Genomic DNA, 13,738 nt, shown 5'->3' with positions numbered 1-13,738 from the left:
CAAGGACTTTCATGATCCTCAGATACCAACATTCTTTGGTCTTCCTTCTTCCAAACTACGCTCAATAGTGTGTATGCCTTCTTTCGAATCCTCTGAGCCTCTTCTTTCATCCATGATGAATCTATAGTTTAATGTGATCACCAAGAATCGGCCTACAAGCAGCAAATTGTCTTCATACTCCTCTTCCTTGAATCTAGAGAATGTAGCTTCGCCATCTCTTTCAACAAATGCGGTAGCTGTCTTGAAACAATCAAGTTCCTCTACATCATCCTCCGACTTCTCAATTTCTTCATGGTACCTAGCATTAGCATTATCCTTCCCAACCACATGCCAGAAAATTATAGGTTAAGTGATTTGATCTACGTTATCTATCACAACATAGGTATACCTAGTGTTGTGCATCGAGAAATTATTCCAAGGATTGGAAGGTAATCTGTCTCAATAACAATATCTGCACTGATTGAGTAATCTTGCTCTATCTTTACAACCGTCACAATTCCCCACAATTCTCGTTTTGGTTGAGGGCCATACTTCTTTTGCTTTTCAATTAAGACATTTGGTCCAAATCGGATTGCATATCTTATTCCATCCTGTTGGTTGATAAACTATCAAATACCAAGCAAACTTATATCTCTTGTCACAAATATAGGTGACCCAAGTACGTGGACCGGGCTTCCTTAGTGATAGGGCTTTAAGCTAAAATTCTTCGCCTTTGTTAGTAGCCTATACAAACGTTCAACCACATGGGCATAGTGTGGAATCCAATTGAGGTAGAAAGCACATACCCCCAAGAATCTTTGTTTATGGGTTGGAAATCTTTGATGGATCGTAATGTTCCGTTCTTCTTTGGAATTGTGAATCACCTATTCAAGTAAGGTGCGTTGGATGGTTCAAGAATTCCCATGTTTACTTTCTCTTTCACAAATGCAACAATTTCTAACTAAACGCCAAGAGCACATCAAATAGGCCTAACATGATTATCACCAGGGTTTGGGAATTGCACTTATTTGTACCCTATTTTCAAATTGTGGACTAAACTCATGATAGTGAATGATATCGATGACCACTAACTGATGTTAATGATGCTAACGATAATTCTAGAAGCTACATGCACGTTTTACCGATGGTATAATCTCATATGATAATGTGGTATGATGTTGAGAGATACATGAATGTTTTTAATTGATATATCTCATGAATCATTAGATTGACACAATGCAGTGTGCGGATGATATTGATGTCTCTAATTTTTATCAAACAAATTTGGTTCAATGTTAGCCTTGGGCCTTGCTCTCTGTCCCACTGTCAGAATTTTATAATCCTGAATCCTCTTTATAGATCATACATGATCCGTTAAGCTTTTATTTATTTTCTTGTGTACATTATCTCTTGATATCTTATCCGTTTTTTTGTATAGTCAAATAAAAATCTCATTTATGTACTTCTCTAATGGGCATAGTTTTCACTCAGGTTCATGGGAAACATAGTCTCCCTACTCTTAGCTAGTAGCCTTCTTGCTGCTAAATGGAAGTAGTGTAAATGTCCTTCAATATTCAATCACCATTTTAATATGAGATGAGGAGGAGGCCTTGGATCTTTCATAGAATTTAGGAAAAATAGTTTGTAAATGATTTGGCACTATACTATCAAACAAACGGCATTGAGTACACTTCACATTGTTGGCTTACATGTGCTCAATATTGTTCCCAATAATTCATTTAACATAAATGTTGACTTAAGTGTGCTTACCATGGTTGATTTCAATATAATGGGTAGTATATCATGTGTTGTGGTAAGGGCCAACGTGAAGAAAGTATTAAACTAGATTGGTATTGTTTTGCGATAGATTATCAATAAAATGTACTGGTTTTATTTAATAAATAATTGTGAACACGCCACCCAAAGTTTTGAATGATGAAATGGAGAATTTTTGAGGGCGGGCTTTAATGAAGTAAAAGGATCTCTAGGCTTATCTTATTATGGAATTCAATGAGAACTCACATCCAACAAATTGTGAAACCTATATAGGTAAGGTCAATATCGCAAATATGGTTGGTAGATACTTGGGATTGAGTTTTTTGTAAAAGTGTGGTAGATGCATCAAAATGCTATGGTAAGTTGTAACATTGGGATGTGTTGACAACGACATTCGTTCTAATTCCTCTGCCGTACAATGATACCTAGGATTTGGAGAGCCACTTTTCACCATTTATGAAACCGGTATGAATGAATGGGAGGGCTTGTTTGTCTGTGAGGACTCGGGACCAGGAAACTCGCTTTGCCCTATTTGAGCCCGGTCCGAAACACTTGTACTCGGCATAGAAGACGGTCCTACCCACGGAACAACAACAACAACAACATATAAGGTGATTTGCTAATATGTGAGGTGATAAATTGGCTAGCTTGCATCTAGGATTTGACAAGATATATGAATGGATGCATCTCACTTTTCTCTAGCAGGGTCAGCCCAGTTGAACCATCCTTGGGGGAGGATGATGTTGTCGAAGTAGGTGTAGGAGTAGACGACTCGGGAGGCAGGACCCCAGGCGCGCCCCAAGTAAATGGACCCCGACCCCGTAACAACACATCGGACGAACGAGAAGCCCGTGTTCTCCGACGTAAATTGCCTCTTCTGGGCGGTGAGGGATCCATTCGGAGACGCGATCGAGTGGATCCGGCATTGCTAAAAATCACGAGAAGCTCATGGATGTCAAAAAATTAAAAAAATCATGACTTAAAAAAGCATGAGATTATAAAAATATTCATGAACAAAGAGAGCAAGTGGAATGTGCATGGAATGATGATGGTATGGTATGGTATGTAGGTCTCAAGTGGGATGATGGGCATTTAGTTCTGCAGATGAATGCAATGTATATATGATGGATGAATACAATGTATATGTATATGATGGATGAATACAATGTATATATGATGGATGAATCAATGTATATGTGATGGATGAATCAATGTATACATACGAAGTAGAAGGATCGGCCGTTGCCGAAGATCATATCGATGGAGCCCTCGATGAAGCAGCGGAAGAAGTAATGGCGGCCCTTGTGGTCGTACAGTGTGTCCTGTGCGCCGTAGAAATTGACATTGTAGAAGGCGGCACAATCACCGCTGATCCGCAATGCCACCGCCTGCCTCCCCACCGCGCCACCGGGGGGTGGAGGTGCAGTGTTCTGCATTCGAGAGAACACTCAGATTTCACAAAGATTTTGATAACAAAAACAGATCTCTTATGCTACCACATTTATATCAGTTCTGCAGTTTAGTTTAGGTTTTTTTTTTTAAATCAAAGGTTTTGCATCTCCTTATATATAGCTCTGGTAATGGAATTTGGATGAACGTCAATACATGAATCTAAAAATTATTTTACCCTGAAGGAGATATCTTTTGCGGTGAAATGGTCACCATTTACAGCGACCGTTGCAGATTTGAAGGTGCTCCCCGCGGAAGTTGCGGTATCACCCCATTGGATTTCGGTGAGGCGAGGACCATCCCCTTGGAACGTGATCCAATCTTGATCTACTATCACTTTCTCTCTGCAGTACAGACATTGAAATATTCAGTTTTGATCAGAGCATACAAATCATTTATATTTTGCCATGAATCCAAAGTGGTGCAAGAATATATATATATTAATTAATCTTTTTGGCCATGAATTCAGAAGGCAACAATATATACTACATTCCTTTTTCAATAATTTAATAACAACTTTTGTGGATTGACTTTGACATACAAGCAAAAAACAGCTAGTAGCTAATAAGGGATATATATATATATATTATTTATTATATCTCTTCACTCTGCATGTTCTTGTGTTTAATAGATGGTGGTTACCAAATCTTATTGTATCATGAATCGCTGTAGGACACATTGTACATATTTTCACATGCATGTCCATACATTTAAATTAATAGTTTTGGAGGGTTAACAAACACTAAATGCCATCGCCCATTACTAAGAGCCTAGCTGGAAAGCTTCTATTGTTGTAAATTCTCCCAAGTCCATAACGGCTAGATCTATATATAAAGAACATTGCCTCCAAAATTAGCTGGCTAACCTCCATTAACCATGCCACCCCATAAGTTCCTGGGATACTCAAGAAATTTGCATTAAGAATGGTGATTGTAGCCCTAGAGTCCACAAGTAAGGGGATTGTATCAAAGTAGACATTTTAATCTACCAAATGTTTTACCAAAGAAGACAAGTTTAATGTGCTATATATAAGTAAGTAGTTGCCATATGCATACATGGATGTGCAAAATGTGTATATATTACTACTACTATCCTACTAGGGTCCAACATGACCAATGCAAGTTAAGTTGAGGATTGGGCAATGGGAGAATCATGGTGAATATACTTGTAGATTCCAGCCTTGATGTGGATGATGATGCGTTTGGAGTTAGATTTGGAGATGCTCTTTACGGCCGCATTCACCGTCTTGAAGTGACCCGAACCATCTTTAGCGACCACAATAGTCTTCGGGGTAGTGGGGGTGGACGCAGCGAAAGACTCACCCGAAGTTAGGTCAGAGATTTCCAAGCCGCGGCGACCCTTCTTGCCTGACGATGAGGTGTGATGATGTTTGTGATGGATCCACATGCTCCCCTTATGGTTGTACTCTTCGGGTTGGACGCCGATTGGGCTAGATGTCCTCGACATGCGACCCAACCAACTATCTTCCTCATCGCTATCTGCCCCAACACATCGGATCATATTGTGATCAAGACATCCGTCGGTGATGATGATCGCAAGTAGTGCCACACCAAGGTACAACGATAACGCTATAGCGTGGGCCTTCATTGTGTGTAATTCAACTAGTGCTTATATATTTTATGATTTTGATTTGAAGTTTGTAAAGTGGTTTTAAGCTATCGTGTGTGTGAATGGATCATACAAAATTTACTATAGTTAATAATAGGCTAGGCTAATCAAGGCCTGCAAATATAAATTGAATGTACGAATTGTATAAGGATTTGCGTCGAATTAATTAGCAAAGTACAGGGATAGAGACTTAATAATGGCTAGATGGATGTTAATTAAATGCCGTCTAGATTGTAATTAGGGCTAGTAATTAGTAGTAGTTAGGGTTAGGGTTAGGGTTAGGGTTAGAGTGAGTGTGTGTGTTGTGTGCGCATGTGGGCTAAGCTGTGCGTTCGAGCATATGCTGCTGATTGTGAGGAGTTTGGAGGCCTGTTATTTATAGCGAAGGGGAAGATGAAATAATTAAATAAAGGAAACTAGGGGCAATATATTATGACTTTATAATTTCTGAGCTAAATAGATTGACATGAAAGGCGAACATACATATACATATATGATATATGTATAATGTATAATATATAAACAATGTTTTGGAATTGATCCTTTTATTGTTTTTCCTTTGTTGTCTAATTTGCAAATAGTCAATGCTTACGAAATTTATAATGTATATGTATCAACGAAGTTTTGGAATTGATATTTTTCTTGTTTTTCCTTGGCTGTCTAATATTGAAATAAAAGTCAATGCTTCTATTTTAATTATTTAATATTTCTAATTAATAGATCTGTTAGGGTTATATATATATATATATATATATATACATATATGGGCTTGTGTTTTCCTCACTTCTTCTTCTTCTTGTGCTTATATGGTGTACGTATATGCACGCGAAGTCTTAGCCTCACTATAAACTTTTTTGGTATAAAATTGCCTCCCAACACTATGTGTGATCTTGAGCCACACCCCCCCCCCCCCCCCAAGTTGTCGAAAACGTAAACAAACCATAAAAAAGAACCTCAACTTATTAGCTTGGAATCACAAGTTATGTTTGTAGCTAGAGCTCCCTTGCAATGAACCCAAAGTGAGAGGATTTTCAAACCCCTCTTTTTCTTGCACACACCATGCGGACGCATATAAATTACATAAGCGGTTGTTTAATTCATACAAGTACCAAAAATTCTGCAGTTACGAAGTTTGAACATAAACTGAAGGTATCACACGTTTATATATGGTGAACTCCTCAAGGTTGATCGTTAAAACCCTACCATATATCAAGTGCCCCAATTAGTTAGGACTAATGTTGTGCTACACCTTCTACATTATGCTCACAATGTTGTTGGAAATTAGATTGAAATGTGGGATAATATTTTGTGTCTACTCAACTCCACATGCTTAAGAGAAAGTTTAATTTGTTGAACAAAATATCATGGATGTACAGCTCTTCTAAAGTTGACTAAGTACACATGTCTGTTCATCCTCGTCATCATTGGACTAGCAAAACTCATTCTTTTTTCGAATATACCTTATGTTTGGGAGTTCTCAAAAAACTTGAATGTTCTCACGGAAACTAGGGGAAAAAGGAGGAAAAGGAGTTGAAACAAAAAGCCCCTTCTTCGACTAGAAGACAAAGGACGAATAATACATTTTGGAAGCAAGAGTGCATATATTAGTTGTAAATACGATTACCGAGATTTTAAATTTGTTATTAAGGCATGGCTTTTAAATTTAGTTACAATAGTTTAAAAACTACTAACAATGGAGTGAACACATATAAAGTGTTGAAGCATAGTGTCCTGCTCTTTAAGTTTTCCATAATATAACATATAAACCGTTGACATGACCTTCTTAGGCAAATGTGCCACAACATACCCAGCTAAGCACAACAAGCATGAGAAGGCGACAATCCAAAATGCCTTCTACATGATGACATTATCATGCCCTTCTCTAGTCAAGATACAACATGTAGTACTGCTTGTGTAGTGGAGAAAAGGGGTAACGGATGTGCATGACTCCCAATCCATCCTCGCTTTAGGGTTGACAACTCATTCTGAACACCACTCATGACACTGTAGCTATATTACAAAATTTAGGGAAACCTCCAATTTCTTGATGTACCCTCTTCCGCAACCTTAAAAGTTTTTTTAGTGTCTACGATAATGAGTCATGACTATACAACTCTTCTAAAGTCAAATTAAAGAAAACAAACATGCGCAAAGTATGCGGCTCTTCCTCCATTATCCAAATTTGCCAAAACACTTTGTTTGAAGTACATTTGAAGCTTGAATATTGAAGTACTAGATGACAAATAACTCATTAAACATGATCTAATGAAGTTTGTTTGCAAAATGGAGATGAGAAAATCAAAATATAGATGGAAATATTGGATACCAATAGTTGGAAGTGCAAAATAAGCCTAAGTGCATTTATGTGCACAATCAAATAAGTTGCATCATAGTAAATTATAACACAATTAGAATGTTAAAAATTAAAACTAGCATATATGTACAAAGGATTAGAAGAAGAAGAAGAAATAAAAATAAACATTATAACTATTCATTTCTTGCAAATAGATCCAAGTTCATCCATATTCATTTATGAAAATGATTGTTGGGTAAATCATGTTTAGTTTCAATTAAGTGCTTGAATATGTTGCAAGGCAACTTAAGGTATACACAGTCTTTTATGTATAATTGATTTCTGTGCTCGTATTCCTAGCCCATGGTTTTGGAAAGAACTATGGTTAATTTGGATGTGGAGTCTATTTTTTTTATTTTAAGAGCTCCGAAAAGCTATAAAATGATGAAGAGATCTCAAGATAAGTGTGAGTGTATGCTTAAAAGAAAAGGCATTGGTGCATTGCCAAAAGAGAGGATTCCATTTTTATCATGTAAAAGCTCTTTAAAACTATAAAATGAGGAACATATCTCATTATTTGGTTTAATAAATTGATATGAAAAGACAACCATGCTTTGTTGGGTTTTCGAAGGTGGAAGGAAATCACGAGGACATATGGGAGGCCTATGATGACCAAGGTGACTTAGTAATAAATTGTTGGCTCGCCATGGCTAATGACAAATTCTCTTGGCCCCTCTTTCTTATATTCATGTCTTTCACCCTAATAATGTTAAAAGTTTTCAATTATTATATAATTTGGTTCATTTACCCAAAACAAATTCCATATTTTTTGGAAAAAAAATATACCCAAGAAAAAAAGCAAATTCCATATGCATAATGTATATTAATTGCTTCCCATTTCCAACCTAATCTACAAAACCACTTTAGATTATACTAGTTGCTAATCTAATTCATATATATAAACTCATAATGAAATTTAATATTCACATGCATGCATTTAAGTTTTAATCTGCAAACAATCTTAACTCACAAAAAGATCAAGCATAAAAAAGAAGATGACAAAATCCCTTGTGAATAAGTTAGGGAGTTGATTCTCCAATTCTCACAAGAATTGGCAAGAGCATATGAAATGTAGAGTGGTACCATCAAGGACCTAAATTAGAGTTGAGGGAAAGTCAACTGATAAGGTAACACTCCTTGCTTCTTTTGATCAAGCTTAGTTGAAGGAACATCACTTATAAACATGTACTCGTTGCACATTAGAATGTGCTTGTCTTTGATCATTGATGTGCTAGAATGTGTGAGGAAGTATGTGCTTGAAGTGTGTATGTGTGCCAATGTTCATGTGTGTTTATTACAAACGTGAGTGCGATGTTGTATGTGTGTGTGTGTGTTGAAGGTACATTTGAGTATGAGTGCATGTTATGATAATATAACAAGCGCAAAAGGCACAAAAGGGGTAGAGGAGAGGGTGTGAAGGATACAATATCGAGGCTTAATTGATGAAGTGGGTTTAGTTTATGCCCTCCACAAATGCTCAACACAAGTGTGTCCCTCTTAAGGGATTTACTCGAGAAGATGTACCTTCTCTCTTAGAATCCAAGAAAATTTACACAAATGAAGCTTCTCGAAAAGGCTCTCCACTAGAGTATGCTCATTTTATTGAGGAACTCACAAAGTTTTTCTCTTGTGAAGGTTGGAGTGAACTATGCATTGAACCATCACCATAATTATATAATATCCACTTTTTTCTAATTACTTCCCCCACAATGGGTCAATGTGAGAAAAGTGCCTCATACATTCTCTTGTGAAACCCACAAAGTTTCTCTCTTAGAGGTTGAAATGAGCTACAACTATTAGAAATCAACCTCGCCCATGATTGCTTCTAGCACAAGCGCTCTACATAGAGAAGTTGCTCATTTTCATCTCATGGAATCTACAAAGTCGTGCTTTCATTAAGGTCGAGGTGAACTATGCATTGATCCAATATTCAAAACAAACTTTATTTGTTTAATAACCCAAAGTATTCCCATAAGAATGGATGGACATGAGAGAAGCACCTTGTAAAGGCTCTCCACTACATAAAGTTCATTCTCTTTTGGGAAATCAAAATAATGACACAACTTGCCAATTAAATTGTTTATGATTTATAGGAGAGTGCTTAGATTTTGAGTAATAAGGACATTTTAGAACAGATATAAGAAATCTCATATGAAATTACCCATAAAAGTATATCTATACAAATGGAATCAATAATTGCTCATATCTATGAAGGAACTAGCCACCATTAGTTAAAGGTAATTAGGACCTAACCATACTTGCTTCTAACAGTAAAAAAAGGCTCTATATCTCTCTACATTATAGAAATGCATCTCTCGCTCTCTATGAGTCTAGAGATACTAGCTCTTGGTATAACACTACATGTAAGTTGGGTTTTTGCAAATGACATAGACATTAATAACCTACCTCCTCTTAGGTACAACCACGAGACCAATAAAACTTTAATCTCTCATGAGGATTGTAATAAAGTAATATGCCAAGAAATATAACAAATTTACACTTGACATATATGGATCAACCCACTAGAGCCACACCCACCTAAAATGTTGTACTATAAGGAACACTTCACGCATTTCTCTAAGTTAGGTTTTATTATATGAACAAAATATCTACATAAGTTCTTACTAATACACTAAGGGTTACCATTGGACAACTTAGAGTATCATCTCACCAACTTGATGTTGAGAAAGGTCATGCTAATGGAGAGTCCCCATAGAAGAAAGGATATGTAGATTATGTCATATAGAGATAGAAGATGAGTATCACTTTACATGCAAGTGTTCAACTTACGTCGAGATAAGGGCAAAATACCAAGATACATAATAGGACCCTCTCCCACCCTCTCCAAACTATTATATTGCCCAGATATAAAGAAACTAGATAGATATATTTTAGAGCTAAAACAACATATAGAGAATAAGCTACAAAATGCTAACCATAACCTTTCTAATATTCACCAAAATGTAATCAATGAAAATTTTCAAGGACAGGAGCGGACAATGAGCATGGACACTCTTGCACTACTTGTCCTCTCCCTTGCTGAAGTAGAAAACCAAAGAACAACCAAACTCCCTTGGATGTTGAGCCTCAAAGTCACTTGTGTAGAAGTAATTAAGAAGATAAGGGAATGTCAACTGCATCACCTAGAAGCTATGGATGGGGTACCTTTTACATCAGGACCACAGGCCACACCCACATCAAAACCCTTTGACCTCTTGCTCCTTTTCGAGAGACTTAGATGGAAATGAAACTAGGCTTAGCACATGGCCATTTCCTTTATAGAATTTGTTACACCATTACGCCTTTTGTACAATACGAGAACTCTTTTATCTAAGTTTTATTTTATTTTGATTTTTGATGATTGGGTACACATCCCATTTTGTTGTAACCAATTGTCTCATGGGCGAAATTTAGTCTTAGAAGACATTAATATATCTTTCTATCAGTCACACACACACACACACACTCTCTCTCTCTCTCTCTCTCTCTCTCTCTCTCTCTCTCTCTCTCTCTCTCTTTCTCGGCTTTCGAAAACACCATAGCACCATTGATCACCTTGTCACCCTTCGAGTATTAATGGAGGAAAGTTGCCTTAGAGGTAACGGTTTATATTGTTGCTTTCTAGACTTCAAGAAAGCTTTCGATATGGTACCTCGTGAGCATCTTTGGAGGTGAATGGAAGAACTTGAGGTGCCAAGTGAATAAATACTTGCAATTTCCCGAATTTATGAGAAGGTTATATGTTGTGTGTGCATGAGAGATAAACTTTCAGATTTTTTCAAAAGCACTATTGGTGTTAAGCAAGGATGCCCACTCTTACCAACACTATTTGGTCTATGCATTGATGAATTGGAAGAAATGATTACCAAGTTTGCAAAGGAAGAATGTGTTGAAGAAGCTGCCATTGGGAATGTTGTGATTATGCTTTTGTTATATGCAGATGATGTAGTGCTTTTTGCAAATAATTTAGGAGAATCTGCAGAAAAGCTTATGAAGGCATTGGAAAAAATTTCCATGCATACTAAATTAAGTGTCAATAGCTCTAAAACAAAGATTATGCTTGTGAAGAGCAAAAAAAGAGATAAACCATGCATTATGTACAACAATGAGCCACTTGAATGTGTGGAAAGCTTAAAATATCTTGGCCTTGAAGTTCATTCAAATCATAAATGGAATGAATGTGCTACACGCCGCTTAGAGGTGGGTAAGCGAGCATATTATGCATTTGAGAACACATGCAATCTTGGAGATATGAAGTGTTGGGTCCTCGAGAAATATCTTTTCGACACTTTGGTGACACCGGTTCTTCTCTATGGGGTGGAAGTATGGGGCAGTAACATCCCTAAATCTATCTGGAAAGAGTTTGAAAATGTCCAAAAACATTTTCTTACAAAGTTTCTACAAGTTAAGAAACAAACGCCCTACACCCTCCTCCTTCAGACGGGATTGCTTTCCATTGAGGTCATTGCCATGGAAAGGGTTGTTGAATACATGCTTAAGGTTCAAAAAAGTCCCTCACATCGACTTCCTAGAATTGTATGGGAAGCAAGCAAAAAGATCCAAAAGGCGCATAAAAGCAAAATTTTGTAAAAATGGTTTGGTAGATGGGATGCGAGACACTTGCTTCATGATGCATCATTAGATTCCTCTGTAAATGAGGCCTTTTTGCAACGCCAATGTATCATGACATGGGACAAATGTGGAGGCTCACGCTTAACACATTATAAATTTCCAAAAAGATGATGTGTTATGGTTCTCTTTTACATAAGTTTCCCTTCGTTAGAGTTGAAGATGTATGCGTAGGACTTAAGAAGTTAGCCTCTCGAAGGCAATCAAGATCTTCAATGTATATAGGCTGAAATGCTCAAATGGACGAGAAAGGAAGCACATGCATGGATAAGTGATATGTTTAATCATGCATTGCAACATGACATGTTATATGATTGGACTAAAAATTTGATCAAACCTTTACATACAGGGGGAGATGTAAATAACGTAAACAACTATCAAACCATCGTAGTTGACTCCTTAATGGCCAAACTATTTTGATTTATAATTGAATCAAAGGTAACTACATGGGTTGAAAAATGGTAAGAGCACTTATAGACAAGCTAACTTTCAAAAACACCATAGCACCATTGATCACCTTGTTAGTTGATGGAGGCAAATGGAAAAACCCTAATGAGTATATGCTTGCAATTCCCAAATCTATGGGAAGATTATACATTGTGTGTGTATGGGCAATGGAAAAGCAGATTTCCTGAATAGCACTATTGGTATTAAGCAATGATGCCCACTTACACCAACTCTATTTGGTCGATGCATTAATGAATTAGAACAAATGGTTTCCATGTTTGTAAAGGAAAATAGTGTTGAAGAAGTTGTCGTTGGAGTTGTTGTCATCATGATTTTATTGTATGTGAATGATATAGTGCTTTTTACAAATACTTTAAGAGATATGCAAAAGCTTACGAAGGGATTCAAAGAATTTTGGATGCATACTGTCATGATATGGCTCTAAAATGATTTGAACCCGTGACCTTATGTTACACAAGTTGAAGCCATACCATTAAGCTACGCAATGTTTCCTTTATTATTTCATTATAGTAAATTAATGTATATTTTAGATTACCCTGGAACATTCTAGAAACTTTAGGAATACCCTTCATAACACTATAAAAAAAGGCACATGGCATTATTGAGAACTGGTCTTAAGCCTCATAGCTATCTTTGTACTTTTCTTCATATAATATATTTTCTGTTATCATACTTCTCTCTTCCACACTCTATCTCTTTCTCTCTCTCTCTCTCTCGTGATCCTCACACAATCTTTCCTCTCTTCTCTACATCTCTATACTAATTCTCTCTACTTCTAGTACAATTCTTGATAGTTTGAACTGAATTTATCCCATCTTGTTATCCTCCCTTCCTCTAATACTAATCTTCTTATCTTTCCTTCCTCTCATACTAAATGGCAACTATTAGTGCACAAGAATACCAACCCGTCTTCTTGGAGCTTCGATGTTTGAAAGAAAAATTTATAGCACTGGAACAAGAAAATCAACTTTTGTTGGGGGATCTTCACCAAATCTTTGTATAAAAGCAGCAAACGCAACAACAACATAGAAAACTAGCATTACGTGTGCAACAACTAGAAGAAACTATCGTGTCGTTGCAACAAGGACCGAGTACTCAAGGGATCACTAAAGAACCCAAGATTGGGCTTCCCATGAAATTCAATGGAACATGATCACAGTACAAAGGGTTCCTAAATCAGGTATGCTTAGTGATTCAAATGCATCATTCTCGGTATCCCACCGATGCATCATGAGTGGGACTAGTAGGCACCTTACTTAGTTGACATATAGCTTAGCATGGTTCGCTCCTTTGTTAGAGGAAGGATCTCCTTTGTTAAATAATTTCAAGGAGTTTATTGGCGAGTTTAAAGCATTATTTGGAAATACTGATAGTGTTAGGATGGAAATCAATAAAATCCGAAGACCGCGTCAAGGTGATCATCTGACCTCAGCTTATGTTGCAGATTTCCATCTA

At 36.8% G+C, this 13,738-nt stretch overlaps 1 protein-coding gene across 1 annotated transcript; it reads right to left on the bottom strand.

Annotated features, from left to right (window-relative positions):
- Window positions 1-1,846: 1,846 nt before the first annotated feature.
- Window positions 1,847-4,844, bottom strand: LOC147869223 (putative pectinesterase 53). The gene is made up of 5 exons (XM_087327549.1): window positions 4,370-4,844; window positions 3,383-3,548; window positions 2,979-3,185; window positions 2,448-2,683; window positions 1,847-2,331 (listed from the first exon to the last, which is right to left on the bottom strand). The coding sequence occupies exons 1-5, from the start codon at window positions 4,810-4,812 to the stop codon at window positions 2,181-2,183; spliced, it is 1,203 nt and encodes a 400-aa protein (XP_087183675.1). The 5' UTR covers window positions 4,813-4,844; the 3' UTR covers window positions 1,847-2,180.
- Window positions 4,845-13,738: the final 8,894 nt, after the last annotated feature.

Source organism: Azolla caroliniana, unplaced genomic scaffold (genome assembly GCF_043228905.1).
Source record: "Azolla caroliniana isolate FFs.n. ecotype wild unplaced genomic scaffold, voAzoCaro1.0.p SCAF_1, whole genome shotgun sequence".
Taxonomy (NCBI): Eukaryota; Viridiplantae; Streptophyta; class Polypodiopsida; order Salviniales; family Salviniaceae; genus Azolla; species Azolla caroliniana.
Note: the sequence above shows the minus strand (reverse complement) of the source record. Positions and strands in the feature narration are given on the sequence as shown.